The sequence below is a fragment of the Amaranthus tricolor genome, chromosome 3 (assembly GCF_026212465.1).
Source record: "Amaranthus tricolor cultivar Red isolate AtriRed21 chromosome 3, ASM2621246v1, whole genome shotgun sequence".
Taxonomy (NCBI): Eukaryota; Viridiplantae; Streptophyta; class Magnoliopsida; order Caryophyllales; family Amaranthaceae; genus Amaranthus; species Amaranthus tricolor.
In genome coordinates, this window is record NC_080049.1 from 36,554,258 (window position 1) to 36,573,642 (window position 19,385).

Here is a 19,385-nt window from a genome sequence, read left to right on the forward strand (position 1 = left end):
TTGTCTCTCAACGGATTGAAGAATATGATAGACTTTATTGTTGTTAGGTAAAGGATCAGTACTAAGGATGTTTGTTTTTACTTGATCATAGGCAGGGTTAATACCAGAAAGAAATTGAATTAACTTCATTCTATTATCAGCATCTAAGATTTTTTTTAAAATACCACAAGTACAATCAGCAAGAACTCCACAAGAACAATCAGGAAAACCTTCTAGGTCATGAATTTCATCCCATATTCTCTTCTTTTTAGCATAATATTCAGTAATGGAAGACTCATTCTGCTCAGTAAGAAAAAGAGATCTATGTAGATCAAATAATTGAGGTACATTGCTTTGCCCATACCTATCTTTAACTTCCTTCCATAATTGGCAAGCCGAATCAACAAACATGAAAGTTTCTGCAATTCCTCTCTCCATGGAATTGATGATCCATGATCTTACAATGTAATCATTTCGGATCCATTTCTTGAAATCAGTGGAAGAATCGGATGGCTTGATAAGAGTTCCATCAATAAAACTCACCTTGTTTCTTGCATATAAAGCCATTTTCACAGATCTACTCCAGTTTACATAGTTAGAACCCGAGAACATAAGAGCAACAATTGAATGTTGTGAGATATCGGAAGAAGAAAGAAAATAAGGATCATCAAAATTGAAATTCACATTGCTTTGAACAAGAATTTCAGCATTATTTGTTATCGGTGATTCTGCATGTTTAGAAAGAGGCGTTTCTGAAGCATCCATTAAGGAATGAAGAAGAAAAACAGAAGAAGAAGAAAGAAATTAGAAGCGGAAACAGTAAGAGCAAAAACCTTGCTCTGATACCATGAGAAGTCGTAAGGAAGCAGAAGAAGAAGAATCAAGGTAATCTTGATTCTGTAATCTGATTTTCAAAGGGAAATGAGAAGCAAAATTTATTCATTCAGAATGTAATCTCATACACTTTTCAACTAAAACAAGGGTATTTATATACAAGCTATATAAAGGGAAAACATAAATCAAAGAAGTGTTTAAAGTTTTATAACGATGAGCTGGCAATCAATAAGTATCACCTTAATAACTTTTATTTCAACTTAATTATTATTTAGTTTTAGGTTTTTGATTAATTCGAAAAAAATTCATAAATAAACAAGGCCTAATAGGGTATAACTTAATGGTTGAATAATATATAGCTGTAAAATTATGTAGTTGTATAAATGTTGAATATTAATATGAAAATACCAAGCAATAATCAGGATCGATTCTGAGATTTTGAGAAGCATGGGATGAAATATTAATTGTGGGTTTCTAATTAAAAAAGATAATATTATAAGCCCCAACTAATTAGTTATTAAAGTGTCATTTTTCTAAAATTTTTGATAAACTCGGAGCACATACCCCCATACCTCTTATAGGGTCGATCCTTGCAGTAATACTAATTCATCATAGTAGGCCTAACACTTTGTTCAAGGTGCCTAAAGAAATGCTAAGTGCAAAGTAGTAAAATTATTTTTAGTGTTCCTATTTTACTTTTACAATTTCAGTTTATTAATTCGTTACTTAATTGAATAGAAAATGTCTTATGTGTAGAATTTGAAATGAGAATTGGATATAAAATGTGCCATGTGTAGAGTTTAAAATGAGTTTTACAGTGAAATATTTAAAAACTGATTTATAATTAATTAGTATAAAAATTCGTATAATGCACGATTTTATTAGTATGAAATATATAACAATACAACTTTAAAGACTAATGCTAGTATATATTATATATCGTGATTAAATTTATTAATGACTTTTTTAAAGCAATAATTATATATTGACATTTTTTAATTATTTATTGAATACATCTCCTTTTCATTCAATTAAATATATCAAATTTAAGTTAGGTATATAAAATTGCTATAATAAATAATTTAAATAATTCACCTAATTTAGCTTAAATTTAAAAAAAAAATTGATTCTAAATAAGGTAAATATTGTCATGTAATAAACTATCATCCTCTATAATAATTTTATTTGTCAATTGACAAATGAAATTATTAGTATGCATGATTAAAATAAATCAGATTCTAAATTATGTAAATATTGTTATTTAATAAACTATTATCCACTAAAAAAATTTAATTTGTCAATGCTCCATAAAAATAACATTTTTATTTTTTCAACACTTTTATTAGTATGTGTGATAATATGATATAATATAATTATTTATCTTGAAGCCAAATCTAACCTAAATTCGTTATAAACCCTGTAAAATACAACTCGTAATCTTAGATAACAATCACATCGAAGATGAATCCAATCAAAGCTTTAATCAACCACACAGCCATTACCCACTCCTATTAAGTAGTAGCTACTGCTTTGTGAAGTATTAGTATTTCTTTTTTTTTTTCTAAATTACTTGAAATATTAGCAATAATGTACTATTTATTTATTATTTTTTATTTGTTATAAATTTTTAATTTATAAATTAAAGTATAGTTAAGTAGAATTCTTTTTAATTTCGTCTCCTTGTAAAAGTTATTAATATAAATTTTTTTAAGTTTTTATTATATACTTCCTTTTATTCACTTTAAATGTCCAATTTGGTTTTGCCACATTTACCAATGTATGTTTTCAATCTTAAATATCTTTAATTGTGCTTGAGTAAAAATGATAAAAAATTGATATTAATAGAATTTATAATAAGACGAATCAAACAAGATTTCACTTGACTATGTTTTAACTTATTGATAAAAAATGACATACATAATAAGAGTGATTGATTAATAGTATTAAAAAATCAAATAAGATATTTTAAATGAATAATAGGGAGTATTTAAAACTTAATCTATAAGTTATTAATCACTCTTAATTTGTATTTTATTTTTGTTCTTCATATTCACTTTGCTTGTCTCATTTACTTTTTTTCTCACTATTTATTAATTACTCTTAGCATATTCTTTTTCGTCTTTGAATCTTTTTTACAATATACTCTACACATCCAGGTTTAGGGTTTTTTTCTCCTTATTCTCTCTCCTCAGCTACTCTCTTCCATTATTCCTTTATTTCTTTAATTCCAGATTTAAACAATGGTGAAAAAAAACTCAGCAAAAGACAAAAAAAGAAATGCAGAATACAATCGAATTAAATCAAATTTGTTTAAAAACGCTCGTGAATTTTCAATTCTATAAGAAGTCCCAGTTTGTACAATTATCTACCCTGAAAAAGGAGATGATCAAACTTAGAAATCAGAAGCCTTTTCATTTAATCGTGGATCTGAAGTACCTCCGGCTGAGATTATTCAACATTATTTAGCAGTTCCTGAGGAAGAAAGGAACAAAAGATCACGTTCAGGCACAGCGAGTGAAATCTGTAAAAATGATCAAAATATTAAGTCGGTTAATCAAGATTATGGTGCTAATATGTTTTCCGCTAATGATGGTTCTGAACTTAATCAGATGCTTAATTACTTGGACTCCAAGATTGATTACGTGAAGAGCAAGATTGCAATGAAAAAGAGTTAATCTGAAACACAAATCATCTCAAATAATCAAGTAGCACCTTTGTATCTTGATCACAATGTTGATTATAATAATCAGGTGCCATCATGTGTTGACGATAATTATGGCGGCGGCTTAATGGGTTCAAATTAATCATCCTGTTATTATGATCATATAACTGGGTTTAATCATAATGCGATGCCATTACAATTAGATCGGTATGATAATCATCATACCCAAAAAGATGAAATCTTTTCATTCTCAAATAATCAAGTAGAACCGTTGTATTTTGATCATAATGTTGATTATAATAATCAGGTGCCGTCATATGTTGACGAAATTATGACGGCTTAATGGGTTCAAATTCATCATCCTGTTATTATGATCAAATAACCGGGTTTAATCCTGATGCGGTGCCATTACAATTAGATCAGTATCATGATCATTAAACCCACAAAAATGAAGTCTTTTCATTCAATGGTGGATTCGATTTTGATGTTAATAATGCTAATCAGGTGGGATCATGAAGGGTTTTACGGTATGAATATGATGGGTCACACCTGTTATGATCAAGTTATTGGGTTTGATAATAATGAAATGTCATCACAGTGCTGTGATTCTAATTCTAGTACTATAATGGGTGACTTTGATGATCCAACGTTTTACTTTTTCTAGAATAAGTGTTGTCTTTTTTTTTTTTGGTTTAGAATATGTTGAAAGGAAACTAATTTAATTTAGTAATTTGACTAGAGTTGTCGTCTAATTAGGTCATAAACAAAACTAAATTTCAAATTTTGAAATAAATCTAATTACTTAATTCCTCATTTTTTATGCTTTTTGATGACTAAGGTCATAATTTTGTTGATAACTTTTGGTAAACATTTCAAATAATTGATGACTAAATTCATTTTTCTTGTGTACATTTAATTTTTAAGTCCCATACGTGTGTTATTGTTTGATTACTAATACGTATTATTTTTTAGATAATTGATTAACAATACGTATTGTCTATTAGAGATGTAAATAAAAACTTAAATAGTAGCTAGCGTGATGAAATATTGACAATATATATTCTCTTTTTAATTATAAAAATAATAATGGATCAGAAATAAAACAATCAATGGTAATAAATAATAAATCTAGTCTTGTACTTATAAAATTAACAGTACATTATAATCAGATCATTTAATTCCTTTACAACCCATATAGTAAGATTGATAATTAATCCTCCATAATAATATAATCATTAACATGAAGTACTCATTACATAAATATCTTAAACAAACATAATTATTGGATATATAGTTTTAAACTTAGATAAATTTTAAAGTATGATTAAGGGATAATAATCAATTAAGCCTTAAGTAGATAGGCATCAAGATCATGGAAAGTTTTAACAGCAAAATCCTTAAAAACAGTTTCAGGATCAGGAGCATTCTCTGTCGACTTCTCAAACTCACAAGACCACTTTACCAAACTTCCTTCTTCCTTTGGTTTTATTGTGAGATGTGCCTTAAAACTCTTGTAGAAGTTAAGAACTTCTCCTTCCAACACCGAGTACGACACCGTTTTGTTCTCTTCGTCCACGGCTTCTACTTTCTCCTTGGATTTTGTAACAAAGGGGAAACCTGTATGTTAGAATTTGGAAGGTGGTTTAGAAATTAGAATGATCAAATATACATAGTAGACACTTAATTACTATTATAGGATTCATGGGCCCAACATTCTATGGAATATCTTGTTTTTTAGACTTAAACCCGTTAGACTCGCCCCAAACTCAAATTCGCCTTAGACACGTGCTAGACCTAATCTTAATTCGACTCATTAGCAATTTTTTAATCGTTATCATTATATTCAGTATATCTCGCTCCTAGAAGCTATCATCGTCATCATGATACCCATTTTAGAGCTATATTATATCATTTTAAACCTACATTTGATCAAGACTCATTTTAGATCTAGCTAATATCTAAAATTGTTGAGAATGGGTCTTATCTCAATTGGAACATGTACTACTTTCTCCATTCTAAACGTGGATTCTATTAATGGGTCCCCTTTAAGTAACTCTTTCATTCCCATAGCTTATTGCTTTGTACTAAAAAAACCTAAATCTATATAAACAATGAAATATAAATATCCGACTATAGACACATCATGCTCGATGGGTTAGTGTACCATGGATTTAAAATTTTCCAACTCTATTCACGTGCATGAGCCTAACTCTAATTACTGGGCCCATTATCATCTCTATTTGTCATGTGCAAAGACCACAATAATATGCTATAACTGACCCCAATGGTGAGTGACTTTTATTCAGGGCCGGCCCTAAGCAAGGGCAAGAAGGGCTTGCGCCCAGGGCCCACAAAAAAAATAGATAAATTTTGCCTTTGAACTTGAGATTTTATATGATTAACGTGCACATTTAACCAACAAGCCAAAGAGTTATTAATGATAATTTTTACCTTATTTACTAATTATTGAATTATAAATACATGATTACCAAACAAAAAGCGGATAACATCGAGTTCTATTATTGACGTGTAATTTTTTTTATATTAAAAATTTTTGTAATTATAAATATATATTTTATAATTAGGTCTTATAATTTATTTTTCACCCCAGGCCCTAAAATCTCAGGGTCGGCCCTACTAAATGTTAATCTTTTATCTTTTCTTGCATTATCAAAGAATTTATTTTCGCTAACCTTAAGTTGTATACACATTTTGAGCTTAAATTGTACACAAATTTTTGTATGAAATTCTTTTATAGGCGGTCTTATTGTGAGACACGCCTCATATAAGCTTCTTGTTTTGAGTAGTCTCACCGACTAGAGACAGTCACAAGAATAGCTTTGAATTGTAAAAAAACACAAATAAGAATACCTTCAGCAAAGTTAACGAGACGAACCGAGCCAACTGCTTTACCATCACCTTCAAGGATATCAATGCTCTTGTAAAGCTCAGGGAAAGCTTTAGGAAATACCTTATCAGATTCCCTAATGCTACTCCAGAACTTATCTGGATTACTCTTAACTTCAACATCTACTTCAAGCTTTCCCTGGGTACTAGCCATTTTTTCTCCTTAATTTATATGATGTGAAATGAAAGACTAAGATGCCATGTTTATATAGGCAAGTTTTCTATGTGAATTGCTTTAAATTTAGAGGCTATTTTCTCAACTGTCTTATTGCATTTATAGGTTGTATAATTAGTCTCCCTAATTTTTAGTTTTGTTTATTTAGTGTTTGGGCCCAAATGCATATGGGTGATATTTGGTTGTGGATGACATTTAATATGGAGGATGAAATTAAATGAATTGTGGAGTTTCATCGTTTTAATTTTTAGTAATAATTGAAATTAATGATGCTTCATTAAGTTTTGTACTCAGTCGTGAAATTGTGTAATTTTCAAAGATTCAGTTTAGTTCAATTTAATTATATATAATTGTTAATAGTTCTAGACAACAAGCCTAGGCCTTAAGTCTTACGGACAACGAGAAATGATTTTTTTTATTTGAGACATAATCATATCAAAAAATAAATTAATAAACCTAATACTCTTACTAATAAAATAGAAATCGATAATTCTTATCCAATATATTTAACATTTGCCTCCATCATATTACTAAACTTGGGACCAACTAATAAAAAACTTATAGATAGTAGCGAAGGTATATAGAGACTGATAAGGGTCCGATCCTCATGATCTAATTTTGCAGTCTATTCTCACATTTTATTTTTTTTAGTTTGATCCCTTTAAATATTCAATTATTGCTTTCTATATAGAGAACAGAGGATTATCTTGTACAAAAGTGGGAGGAATGAGCAGTAAAATGAAAACCACCCCAACAACCAACAGTATGTCTAGTTGGGTAGCAGTAAAATGGACGCACAAGAACCTCCCATTTACATATCACCTGAATTTTTTGGTGCGCCAGTAAAAGTACGGTCTTATTCACCCGCTAGCTGCTGGACTTAATTTATTAATCATAATGGCCGACGGTCGCCGCTCATTATAATAGGCAATTCATTAATGGCTGCAGTTTTCACCAGCTGCACGCTTGCAGCTCTAAAACACAATGGAACACCACTTCACTATATGGACTATAATTTTCCCATTTTTGTTCTATAACTCCAATCTACATCTTCTTCCCTGATCTTCCCCTTTCAATTAAAATACTTCCAATATTAATTCTAGGTACACCTTCGAGTCAACAGTTGAATTCGGATTTCATTTTTTAGATTAGATAGATGTTGGAGAACTACTCACTTATGAATTGTAATCCCATACTGAAGAATTATAGGAAGTGTAAGCAATATATAATTTAATAGGAACTCAATTTACTGTTAGCTAGTTTTAAAATGAACAAACTTGACATTATACACAAGAAGTATGGATTTTTTGTTTGTTTTTTTATTAACAATTAATTATTGGTTGTTTAATAAAGATAAAGTATGTAAAAAAGTTAAATACTCATCAAAACAACCATAAGTTTTTCAACTGACTTAAAAGTATTTATATCAAAAAGTCAATCTAAAGTATTTGCTATAAGGATATTATTTAAGAAAAAATAAATAAATAAATGGATTTAAAAAAATGAGAGAAATATATTGATGAAATAAATGAAAAGATAATTTAAAATAGTGACACAATTCTTTATAAGGATATAGTGATACCAAAGTTTTAATATAAAATTGTAAATCAAAAATGTAATTCATAATTATTAAAAAAAATTATTTTAATATAGTGGAATTTCATTGTTCATATAGTCACATTCTTATCCCTAAAATTTAAGTGAATTATTTACAACAATGTGAATAACTAACGAATGAATATGTAAATTAAAATCAATTATTCATTTTAAAATAGTGAAGTGTCATTATTCATTTCAAATTTCGCTAGTTCCAAAACAAAAAAGTCATAGAACTATTGCTAATTTTGTAATAAAATAAGTACTCCATTAAATAGTGGAGAAGCATATTTTGTTGAGCACTAAGACAAACGTGGCTCAATGACATTCTAATGTGGCACAAGTAGGGCACAACCAGCATACTATAAAAAAAAAAAAAAAAAAAAAAAAAAAAAAAAAAAAAAACCTTAGTTGATCTGGTAGATAAAATCTACCCACTATTATTATTAGTAGAGCAATAAAATATTTTTGTTTTAGGTGAGTTAAATTTCACAATTTTAGATATTCATTAGTAATAAATTATTTACCTACTGAGAAATAAAGCAAAATCTTACTACCATTACATGAGTAGTATTTAAAAAAATACATCACATATCTATAAACATTAATGTTAGGAGAATAATAGTCCATTTTTATAGCCTATTACTATAAAGAACTAAAACTGAAAATAGAAACATTAGTTATGCTGATCAACTTATAATTTATATTTAATAAAATAAATTTAACTTAATGCTCATTTAGATATTATAATAATGCATATATACAACCTTCAGAACTTTATATTTAATTTATTACTTAAAATAATAGTGAACTAAAAATTTATCATCAAATTAGGCATCATTTTGTGTTTCTAAAAGTTGTGAATATAATTTGATGATTGGACCAAAAAGAAATAATAATTAAAAGTGCCAACACCATACACATTATGGAGGGAAATAATGCAATAGACAATATTTTATGCATGATAAGGCCATTTTAACAGCCTTAAACATCTTTTCACTCTTTCAAGAGTAATAGTTGGAGGAAAAAGATGTGAATATGAAACCAAATAGAAACTAAAGCTTTTCTTTCCTTATCCAACAACCCCACTCCTCCAAATCCAAAGGTAAACAGAGCCTTAGACAATTCCTTTTTCTTTTTCTTAAAGTAGTCTCTAGCTGGCTTTCTTTCTCTAAAATCTGCAGGTTGTTGGAAGGTAAGTGTTTTGGAGTGTTCTTCAAATCAAGTTTTCAATTCCTCTATACGTACTCCTTCTAAGGATTCCTCTAAACTCGTTTTTTGCACATTTTAGTTGCTCACAGTACATGCATTACAAGAACAAGCGGCGTAAACATACTTACATATTGAATTAATTCACGTCTATGTTCATTAGCGTCACTGAGTGGACGAACACTTAGTTTTGTTTTACGCGGATAACTGGAACTTCCACAATGCCCTTTGGGTTAGTTTCAGCGTGGAACAAGCGTAGGAGGAGCAAATCTCAGGATCAGGGTGAAGCCTGTAAGACATTTTTACCATCATTGTGATTTTTAAGCTTCAATGTAGTAGGAAAAATGGAAATTGAGTAGATGACATGAACTACTTTTTCAGGGATTTACAAACCTGCGGAATTCTGGCAACTTGAGCAACAAAACCCACCTGCAAAAAGACGACATGGATCATCTGTTTTCACCCACAAAGAGATGGAAGAAGCCACAAAATCATTCAGCGATGAAAATTTTATCGGAAAAGGAGGTTTTGGGCGGGTATACAAGGGAACTCTTCGATCAGGGGAGGTATGGATTTGGAAGCATAATTTTATTTCCTTTCATAAAGACTGTATAGATCAAAATGAAAAGCATGACATAACAAACCATCTAAAATTCATCGGTAAAACGGAATTTGGTTTGAAGGAAAAACTTGTTGACTGAATTTTAATCTCATGAAATCAATATGTACTTCTTACTCATGTGAAGCTATGATGTTTGCTACTCTTTGTTATGTACTGAATTTTAACAAGGGCAAGAGTGCCGCTGATTGAAGCGAAAAATTCCCTCTATTCAAACAAACACCAACTCCTACGGCTACAAGTTTCATTCAAGCGGAAAATAGTTGTAGCCAAAGAAATGATATTACCTTTAAAATTGAACAAACTGTCAGCTGAGTGAATGATGCCGCTTTGTGGATCCCTCAGGTTGTGGCAATCAAGAAAATGGAACTTCCACCGCTAAAAGAAGCAGAAGGCGAACGTGAATTTCGAGTAGAAGTTGACATCTTGAGCAGGCTGGACCATCCGAATCTGGTTTCTTTAATAGGTTATTGTGCAGATGGAAAGCACCGGTTCCTTGTTTATGAATACATGCAAAATGGCAACCTACAGGATCACTTGAACAGTGAGTTTGCTTCATTTAAAAGAAAAATTCGCCTAAACTTTTCTCGATTACTCAAATCAACTAATAAAAAAATTGTTAGAAATAGGTGAAACTAAGATGGACTGGTCGACAAGGCTCAAAATAGCATTAGGGGCAGCAAGGGGACTTGCTTATCTCCATTCAAGTTCAGCAGTTGGCATTCCTATTGTCCATAGAGATCTCAAATCCACCAACATACTTTTAAGCACCAACTTTGATGCAAAGGTAAAAAATTCCAGCTCCTAAATCACGAAACTGACCATACTGCAATGATTGAGCACAAAAACTAACCATGACAGTGGCAGTGATACAGATATCAGATTTTGGACTAGCAAAGTTGATGCCAGAGGGACAGGAAACATATGCAACAGTCAATGTACTTGGTACTTTTGGATACTTCGATCCCGAGTACACATCGGTATGCTTATGTTATTCAGTAACCTCTAATTGTGTGTTTCTTTCTGCACCGTTCGTTTGAGAATAAATCTCAACTTTCAAAACTTATCCATTTCTGTATTAATTGCAAAAACTTTAACATTCGGGTCTCTTTCAATGTTTCCCTCTATAACGGAAGAGAGAGGATCAACACACCAGCTACCTTAATTAATAATCCTCCGTACTCCGTCCCCTTGAGTTTGCTACTTAGGGGATTGGCACAAAATATTAAAGAGTAGTTTAGTTGTTTCCCTTCCACCCTTGTAGATTGTGATATAGGTTCGATTATTACCACCTACCGGAATATCCATTACACACCAGCTACCTTAATTCATAATCGCTCAATGTTGGAATGATAAGTACACTTTACTATGCTTCATTGTCTATCAGCCTAAAATTGCAGCAGGTGACAAGAATAATCTTAATGAGATGCTATACTGGTGACAGACAGGAAGACTGACTCTGCAAAGTGATGTTTATGCATTTGGCGTTGTACTACTTGAGCTTCTGACAGGGCGCAGAGCAATCGATTTGAATCAAGGACCAACAGATCAAAATCTCGTCTTACAGGTACGATACTGACAGAAAAAAGGCAATATGGAAGAAACTGCGCATATATATTACTGAACAAAGGCATTTGAATAACAAAATCTTTCAGGCTAGAAACATGTTGAATGACCGAAGGAAGCTGCGAAAAATCATAGATCCTGAGCTACCACGGAACTCTTACACAATGGAATCTACAGCTATGTTTGCAAATTTAGCATCACGTTGTGTAAGGATTGATAGTACTGAAAGACCAACCATGTCAGAGTGTGTTAAAGAGCTTCAATTGATTTTCCATACAAATTCCAAAGGATTGGGTATGGCTTTACATACATTTCGAATGATCTGAAATGACAAGTTCTCTCATAGGTGATAGAAATGGAAAATAACGTGCTTGAATCATTCGTTTCATCCAAAATTTCCTCAAACCTCGATTTTGAGTGTCTTGATTTGCAATTTCTTAAAAGGAGACAAACTATAGATTTTATTTCATATTGTGTAGTCCCCTTTTCTAACAGTATTTGTCTGTGGGTGTGGGTATAAAAGTGTACGCGTTCTTTTTCTAGTATTTATAAATCTTGTATGTATGAGTTTATTAGTGAAATTGAATATATGAGTAATCACAGCATTATCTTTCAAATAAACCTAATTTAGGGAGAAAATTCTTTATCCATTCCCATATCATGGCCTTTCTAAGGGGAATTTGAAGGAGGCTATACATGTCGGTACACAATATGCACACATTGAAATTGTATAATAACATTAAAACTTACTGAGATCTGTCATTCATCCATCCATATCAACAGAGCTCGGCAAAACCTAAAGTGTAATAGTAGTCAGTGCATGAAATAAAGTAGTCTCTAAAGAGTGTAGTCTAAATATCATAAAATTATCGAAAAATAAAAGGGGACTTCGTACAGAGGTTTGTAAGAGATAATTAAAAAGAACTTTTGATAACAAGTGTCATTGCACTTGTGTTTACTCGGTCTGTTAGAGCAATCCCAAAAACTAACAAGAGTTGTTTGGATCAGCCAATTCATTTTGGTTAACAAGCCTTTTACAAACATCGTGTTTCTGTTGCCAAAAGCCAATTTAAAGGCTGGGAGAAGCCAATTACCAAAAAGGTAGCATGCGTCTAGTACACAAATTTCAATCATGGCGTCCTCAATTATGATGATAAGACAAAAAAAATTAATTGGTAAAATCCATATAATTTTTAAAATAATAAAATTCTTCCTTCAACATGTAGTTTAAAATAAATGTCAGTACCCACATTCTATTCAAAACGATCAAAAAGGAAAGAGATAGGAAAAATCCCTTTGCATAGGCACACACATGTTGTCTTCTAGGGGTGTACATGTGTGTGAACTATGAAATAGATGAAAGAGAGGACATCGGTAGTATCATAACAGAGAATCCAATTTTCAAGTTCAAAAAAGTACAATTACCTCGTCAAATAATACAGGTTCTGGTTCGCTCCCATCCACTAAAGAAGGGGCTTCCTCATCATCCATAGCAATGGCAGTTTCCGCAGGATTGCTCAGAACAGGAAGCTCCTTACACATCAAATGTTTCCTTCTCTGCAGAGTTAGCAGGACCAAGAAACTATCTGTCTTAACAACGGCATATCCTGCTTTTTTATACATGTTAAATGGTGCTGAATCAATAACTCTACAATGCAAGTAAACATTTCTAGAGGAACTCATCTTTGATATCAGTTCCTCACTTGCTTTAAGAAGATGCCAACCAATGCCCCTTCTGAAATTTAAAACAGCAGAACATTATTTCTAACTCAAGCATATCATAAATCATAACTATCAACCTCTGACACCAGCATAAACAAGACATCTAGAAAGTTACAACTCCCATTCCAACAAAAGAGGGTTTGTTCAATTCAAATCCTTCGGGTTCGTGTCCAATACAAGCCAGCCTGTATGGGATGCTTGCATCTCAGCAAAGATCATGCTCCTTGAGTTCATCTCCCCCCACCCCAGGCCCCCACCGTCTACCGCTCACGTTTTCGTTAAAACATCCAGATTATAGTAACTCCAAAACAAAAAAATAAATAAATAAATAAAAACAAGGATCTAAAGTTACAAAAATACAAGTTTTGGAACCTCACTATTGACGTTTTACTTTTAGGGATGTGTAGCTATTTAAAAAGCAGGTTTTGGTTTTGGAATCCCTTTTTTAGTAGCTAAACTTCTCCCTTTTATGTGAGAGTATTTTGGGGTCAGTGTAGTTATTAAAAAGAGCGAAGGAGTGTACAAGTAATTGTTCCCGTCCTGAGGTTGCTGTATAAACTACTTCCAACATGTATACATGTAAAAAAAGTAGAGCTGGAAAAGAAACTGCACCCTCCAAGGCATTGGTTGTGAGACAACACTTGAGCATACCTATCATCCACTTCTTTTTTTGGATAATAATGAATTGACGATGCAGGTTGTTTAAAAACATAGAAGGCACCAAACTAAAAGGAATAACAATCCTCATTCAGAAAATTCAAACTAGCAGGTAGCACCAAAACAACAAATTAAATTTTCAAAGGTTGATATTGTTGAATATGAAATCCTTCAATGCCTTGCATTGTGCTCAGACAATACAATTGTCTAATATTTTACCCATCAATTATATGGCATTGGTATAAAGAGTCTGTAAGCAAACTCATGTTAGAATTTATTCGAATTTAACAATAGGTACCTTGACAGCTTGTGGACAACATATACAAGAGGGTCTTATTGGTTCTGAAAGTTATGCACTAAAGTTAGATACTAGTTATGATATAAATAGGAAAGGAATGGTTCTACAAGGATATGGGTGGTGGATTTTCAATCAATTGGACGAAAGGAAAAATATATTGACTTTATTGAAATCCACTTTAGAGTTATAGTTCAAGATGATAAATTTTTCATCGGAGTTGACAATTACAACTAGAAATCTAACCACAAGTGGGTTGTTTTTGTATGCATTGATGATGATAGATAATAGGCAGGGAAGAGGGCATAGATTTTTGAATGTGGAGATGAATAGAATTAGAAACTATGAATAGATTTTGCTAACCCAAAAGCAGTTGACATTGGCTTGTTATTTCTCAAGGGCACCTTAACTTGTTACAAGTACAGCTACAATATTAATGAATTATATATAAGGGGATATCCTGCGAGTGATACCCATTTCCATCTCATTGGCCAAGAGTTTTTTACTAAAATTCCTACACTTCTCAAGCACATTAATCACTAAAACCATTTTAATGCAATCAACATAAGAATGAAATTTTCTTTGTTGCAATCCTAATCATATATCACATTAATCAAATCCTAAATTTCACATCAGAGTTGATGACTACGAACTGATTCTTACTAATGGTGTTATTAGGCATTGGATGAGGGTCTGGACATGAAGATGAATAGAGAGGAGAGGCAGTTTCAATGAAATTGATTTCAAAGCATATTTCCGCGAGCACTTAGCATCTTTACATATCATATATGCTACCATTTGGGTCAAAATAGTCCAAAACAGCAGAATGCCAACTGCAGGTCCTAAAACCAATACTTTAAAGCTCTAGATCCCTAGATTGATTAGCATTTTGCATCTTTCGATCTCATCTTAAGAGGAACCCAAAATTTTAACTTCCTTGACAATTTCAGGAAATGAAATAGATTTTTACTAGTTTTTGAAGTTTCTAATCATGTTTCATAGCATTGCCCTCAACTAGGACCCATTGATCCCATTTCTCAAGTAGGGAACTAGATATCTCACACGAAAACCTGATTCTCAAGTTGACATTGTCCTGCTTTTTCTCAAGGCCACGAAGCCATCTTAACTTGTTCCAAGTATAGCTACAATACTTAACACTGGTATAAAATGTACTTCTATAGACTATTTACACATCTCACGCACATGATTTAATGGCTAAAAACATCTAATGTTCTAAATACAATCTGCATAGAAAAGGAAATATTTTCAATTGCAAATTTTCAATTCAATTCATAAATACCACTTCATATATGACAGTAATTCCTATTAGAATAGGAAATACCAATATCAAAAACACCATGCTTCCCAAATCCAAACAACAAAATTCAAATTTCTTTCCACAATTCCACACCCAAAAAAGCATAACCCACAACAGCCAATTTCAATTATAACAGCCAAATTGCTCACTGAATTCCTTTATACCAAAGTGCCAATGGTCTAAAAGCAGCAGGATTCCCAATGTTTCGAAGGTAATGTACAAATGAGCACTAAAGTAAATAAAGAAAAGGGCAAGATATCAAACTTAAGAACATTTACCTTCTAAACTGCTCTTTTACAGTCATGTTACAAATGTAAGGGCAATTCTTGGGTGCAGTTGGTGTCGGAGGTGAAGAATTAGCGCCCCTTTTATCAAAGGACACTTCTATTGTTCCAGCAAATTCTCCTTCATTTTCTTGATCGTCAGCATCCCCTTTTTCCTCTCTAAAAAACCCAATTAAAGTTGCACAATATGGCATCAAACCTCTTCTATCAACCAAATATTGCTTTATCAAAAAACCCAAAAAATTCAAGTACATATTAGGCAAAAACATGGACTCAGCAAATGATTCTGCAAGCAAATCAACAGTCTTTTGAAGCTCTACATCTTTCATCATTCTAATACTCAAATACCCAGTTGGTAAATTGCAAGAATAAGTGTAGTTTTCCAAGAATTGGAACCTTTCAAGTTCTTCATTGGTTAAAAAGCGGGTAAATTTTGGAAAATTGTTTTGTGGGTCATAAGAAATTAAAGGAGTTGGAGACGGAGATTGGTCAGAAGAATGAGATGTGGAGAAAGTAATAACTGGGGAGTTCAAGTTTGTGAGATTGAATCTTTTTGGAGGAGAAATAAAGAAAGTCTGAAGCTTTAGATTGGAAGAAGGAAGTTTGGATGGAAAGGTGAGATGGTGATGAGAGTTGGGGAGAGGAAAGAGCATGGTTGCCATTGTTAGAAAGATAAGGGAGAAGAGCTCTGTGTTCCACACTTTTAAATTATACTCAAGGAAAGTCCAAGGATTTCTAAATTGAAGATTCCATCCAATTGCATCAAATGACTAATTATGTAAGGGGCTATTTGACAGGGAGATTTCAGTAACGGAATTAAACTATTTTAAAAATAAGTTTAAGTTTTTGTTTATTTAAAAGGATTGTGAATAAAAAATAAGATTAAAATGAGAGAAAGTTTCTAAGAAAATTGTTTTGGGAAGGGTAAGTATTTAAATTTAGTTTTTCATTTTATTTATTTCTTTCAAATTCCTACTATAACAAATAAGGGATGAGACTTTTTTATCTTTAAAGTCGCAACTTAAAAGTTTCATCTTAAAAAGTCTCACAAGTTCCATTCATTTGTGCCAAACACCCCCTAAGTTCCTTAACTTGTCGAGTAAAAATAGTGTTAGTGCTACCTTCTTATTAATTGTCCCATCTATTTTTGACACTTTTAAATTTTAATCTATCAATCTTAAATTTATTATCATCATTATCAATTCAATATCTCGCTCGAAAACAGGGTGTGAGTGATGGAAGGTGATGGATAATCCATACATGCACCCCTTAAAAGAGTGTGTGCGGTGAATGCAGTCAATTTTACCCCAATATGTGAGAGCCCTCATAGAGATAAATAAGTGATAATAGCCTCAATAACAATACTACATGCAAAAAAATATTAGCCAAAACTAGGGTTAAAACAATATAATAAATCTACAAAATGTAAGGAGCATAGACAATAGTGCAAGAAAGACAACTAAAGATAGTTTTAGTAATCTAAACTGTGAATTTGACGTGTCTAGCTATTCCTATCCTTAGTTGGGTGAGGTGCAACTCACTCTTAAATTTACATTATAATTAATCAATAAGTAATAATATTTTTAAGTAGGATTTTATTTGATTTGTCCATATTTAAAGTTTATTAATATCAACTTTTTTTACTCCATTTTTAGCTATGCATAATTAGATATATTAAGGATAGAATAAATGCAATAGATATAGTGCATAAAGTAAATCGACGTGGATAAAGAAAATTGTGAACCTGATATCTCCAGCTATTTCAATCCCTATTAAGCGTTCTTGTTTCTCAAAAAAATCTTTATATTTACATCACAAGTTTTATGCATAATTAACATTGTTCATCATAATTCTAGTGATGCTTATGATCCCCATTATCTTATAATAAATTTATTTAATATTTTTATAGTTTATATATGTTTCTCATTAACTTTATTTAAATATTTTTAATAATTGTACTCTCTATATTTTTTATACTCCTACTAACTTTATTTTAATTCGTTCAAAAATAAAATTTATTTTAATAGTTTTTAATGCTAACGATTCTCACTTTTTCCCAATAATTTTATTATTCAATAAAATAATATAAACATCATCTAAAAAATTTAATTTTTTTAATTCTCCGTTAACATTTCTTGTAGAAACATAACATATTGAACAAAATGAGTACTTTTTTAACAGCAATTGTGTAAATAATTAAATTCGATAAAAAAGAACAAGAGAGAACATCTAGTTATCTACTACGCACTCCTGGTTTCTGCAGAATAACAGAATACCAAATCTATTGTAAAATATTGATTCTAATTTTACACCCGTCAAATAGACATCAAGAATGTGGACGTGCCGGAGTGGTTATCGGGCATGACTAGAAATCATGTGGGCTTTGCCCGCGCAGGTTCGAATCCTGCCGTCCACGGAAATTCATTTTTTCATGTTTTTTCTCCAGAGATAAAATCAAAGGAATATCAGTATATCACTGTAACCATTGTTAACACTCCACCATATATTGCCAATGCTCCTTTTCATTTGTAATTACATTTTAAAAGTTTGAGTGGCAACTACAAGTATTATTGTGCTTCTTGTGATATTTATGATAGTAAGTATTTTTCTAATTTTCTCAATTTTATAAATTTACTCTATCCACATATCTATTTTATTATCCCTTCCACAAAGTAAACTCCAACTTACTCTACATATAAATATATATATATATATATATATATATATATATAAATTTACTCCATCCACTATATATATATATATATATATATATATATATATATATATATATATATATATATATATATACACATATTTTCAAATTTATAGTAATATTCTATGTATTTGTAAAGTTTAATCCAATAAGTAACAATCCGATCTCTTGTAAGTTGTACCCATGTCCAACTCCAATATATATCCAAGTGTTCAATTAAATTATTTTATAGAAGAATTTTATATTTCGAGTAAAATTTGAAGTGTCCAAGTAAAGCATGTCATGGTTCAAAAAAAAAAAATGTCATGGTTAGTTTAAGATTTGCTTGCAATTGCATGGCTCTGGCTCCAAATTTCTTCCGTCTACAATCTCTTGAAAATTTTAGCTCTTTTACAAATTTTTAAACTGTAAAGTAAATAAATAAAGTTGACTATTGTAATTGACTTAATCCATTGATAAAAATAAGTATGCAACTTTTCATACATATACAAAAGTAACTAATTTTCTTGTAATGCACAAAATAATAGAATTTACCTTATATGTACTTACTTATTATATCAGGTCACTAACGCTTAGCTTTGGGCCCTTTGGCTCACTTAGTGCAATTTCCAATAGCAAAAAAACGAAGGTTTACAAACAAAATCGTAGTTTCCCAATCCCATTCATTACACCATATCCTTAAAACTAAACAATGTTAGTACTTGGTATATGTGGGCACTAAAGTAGTTCAAATATTAGAGACCAGAAATATTCTATTAGATAGAAATGGGTTTAGAATGCAATGCTCAACATTTTTAACTTCGTATAAGACATTTAGCAAGAAGATCGAATATATATATATATATATAT

The 19,385-nt window shown here is 31.2% G+C and overlaps 3 protein-coding genes and 1 non-coding gene across 7 annotated transcripts; 2 read left to right on the forward strand and 2 right to left on the reverse strand.

Annotated features, from left to right (window-relative positions):
• Positions 1-4,588: 4,588 nt before the first annotated feature.
• Positions 4,589-6,672, reverse strand: LOC130807568 (MLP-like protein 423). Its single transcript, XM_057672829.1, has 2 exons — positions 6,347-6,672; positions 4,589-5,092 (listed from the first exon to the last, which is right to left on the reverse strand). The coding sequence occupies exons 1-2, from the start codon at positions 6,534-6,536 to the stop codon at positions 4,818-4,820; spliced, it is 465 nt and encodes a 154-aa protein (XP_057528812.1). The 5' UTR covers positions 6,537-6,672; the 3' UTR covers positions 4,589-4,817.
• A 2,380-nt stretch (positions 6,673-9,052) lies between these two features.
• On the reverse strand, positions 9,053-16,589 carry LOC130807570 (GCN5-related N-acetyltransferase 5, chloroplastic). The gene is made up of 6 exons (XM_057672833.1): positions 15,818-16,589; positions 12,973-13,282; positions 12,298-12,343; positions 10,269-10,506; positions 9,756-9,791; positions 9,053-9,651 (listed from the first exon to the last, which is right to left on the reverse strand). The coding sequence occupies exons 1-3, from the start codon at positions 16,483-16,485 to the stop codon at positions 12,311-12,313; spliced, it is 1,011 nt and encodes a 336-aa protein (XP_057528816.1). The 5' UTR covers positions 16,486-16,589; the 3' UTR covers positions 9,053-9,651; positions 9,756-9,791; positions 10,269-10,506; positions 12,298-12,310.
• Positions 9,516-12,168, forward strand: LOC130807569 (probable serine/threonine-protein kinase PBL28). 4 transcript variants are annotated; one of them, XR_009040598.1, is made up of 7 exons: positions 9,516-9,653; positions 9,744-9,928; positions 10,327-10,525; positions 10,605-10,768; positions 10,857-10,961; positions 11,382-11,548; positions 11,637-11,775. XR_009040598.1 is itself a non-coding variant. In XM_057672830.1 (7 exons), exons 1-7 carry the CDS (start codon positions 9,584-9,586, stop codon positions 11,871-11,873), a joined length of 1,083 nt encoding a protein of 360 aa, XP_057528813.1. In that variant the 5' UTR covers positions 9,516-9,583; the 3' UTR covers positions 11,874-12,168. The 4 variants fall into 4 exon arrangements, 3 of the variants coding, with proteins under 3 accessions (XP_057528813.1, XP_057528814.1, XP_057528815.1); XM_057672830.1 differs by having other exon boundaries at positions 11,426-11,548; positions 11,637-12,168; XM_057672831.1 differs by having other exon boundaries at positions 10,611-10,768; positions 11,426-11,548; positions 11,637-12,168.
• A 1,568-nt stretch (positions 16,590-18,157) lies between the features above and the next one.
• On the forward strand, positions 18,158-18,239 carry TRNAS-AGA (transfer RNA serine (anticodon AGA)). The gene has a single exon. It is a non-coding gene; the product is annotated as a tRNA-Ser (tRNA).
• The last annotated feature ends 1,146 nt before the right edge of the window (positions 18,240-19,385 follow it).

Excerpts from the sequence above, each read along its gene's own strand:
- LOC130807568 (XM_057672829.1), bottom strand. The coding sequence starts at position 6,536 with ATGGCTAGTACCCAGGGAAAGCTTGAAGTAGATGTTGAAGTTAAGAGT. Across the intron at positions 5,093-6,346 it reads TCTCGTTAACTTTGCTGAAG|GTTTCCCCTTTGTTACAAAA; the intron begins GTATTCTTATTT and ends TCTAACATACAG.
- LOC130807569 (XM_057672830.1), top strand. The coding sequence starts at position 9,584 with ATGCCCTTTGGGTTAGTTTCAGCGTGGAACAAGCGTAGGAGGAGCAAA. Across the intron at positions 9,929-10,326 it reads GAACTCTTCGATCAGGGGAG|GTTGTGGCAATCAAGAAAAT; the intron begins GTATGGATTTGG and ends TGGATCCCTCAG. Across the intron at positions 10,769-10,856 it reads GCACCAACTTTGATGCAAAG|ATATCAGATTTTGGACTAGC; the intron begins GTAAAAAATTCC and ends GCAGTGATACAG.
- LOC130807570 (XM_057672833.1), bottom strand. The coding sequence starts at position 16,485 with ATGGCAACCATGCTCTTTCCTCTCCCCAACTCTCATCACCATCTCACC. Across the intron at positions 13,283-15,817 it reads GTAAAAGAGCAGTTTAGAAG|AAGGGGCATTGGTTGGCATC; the intron begins GTAAATGTTCTT and ends TTTAAATTTCAG. Across the intron at positions 12,344-12,972 it reads AACCTGTATTATTTGACGAG|GTTTTGCCGAGCTCTGTTGA; the intron begins GTAATTGTACTT and ends ATTACACTTTAG.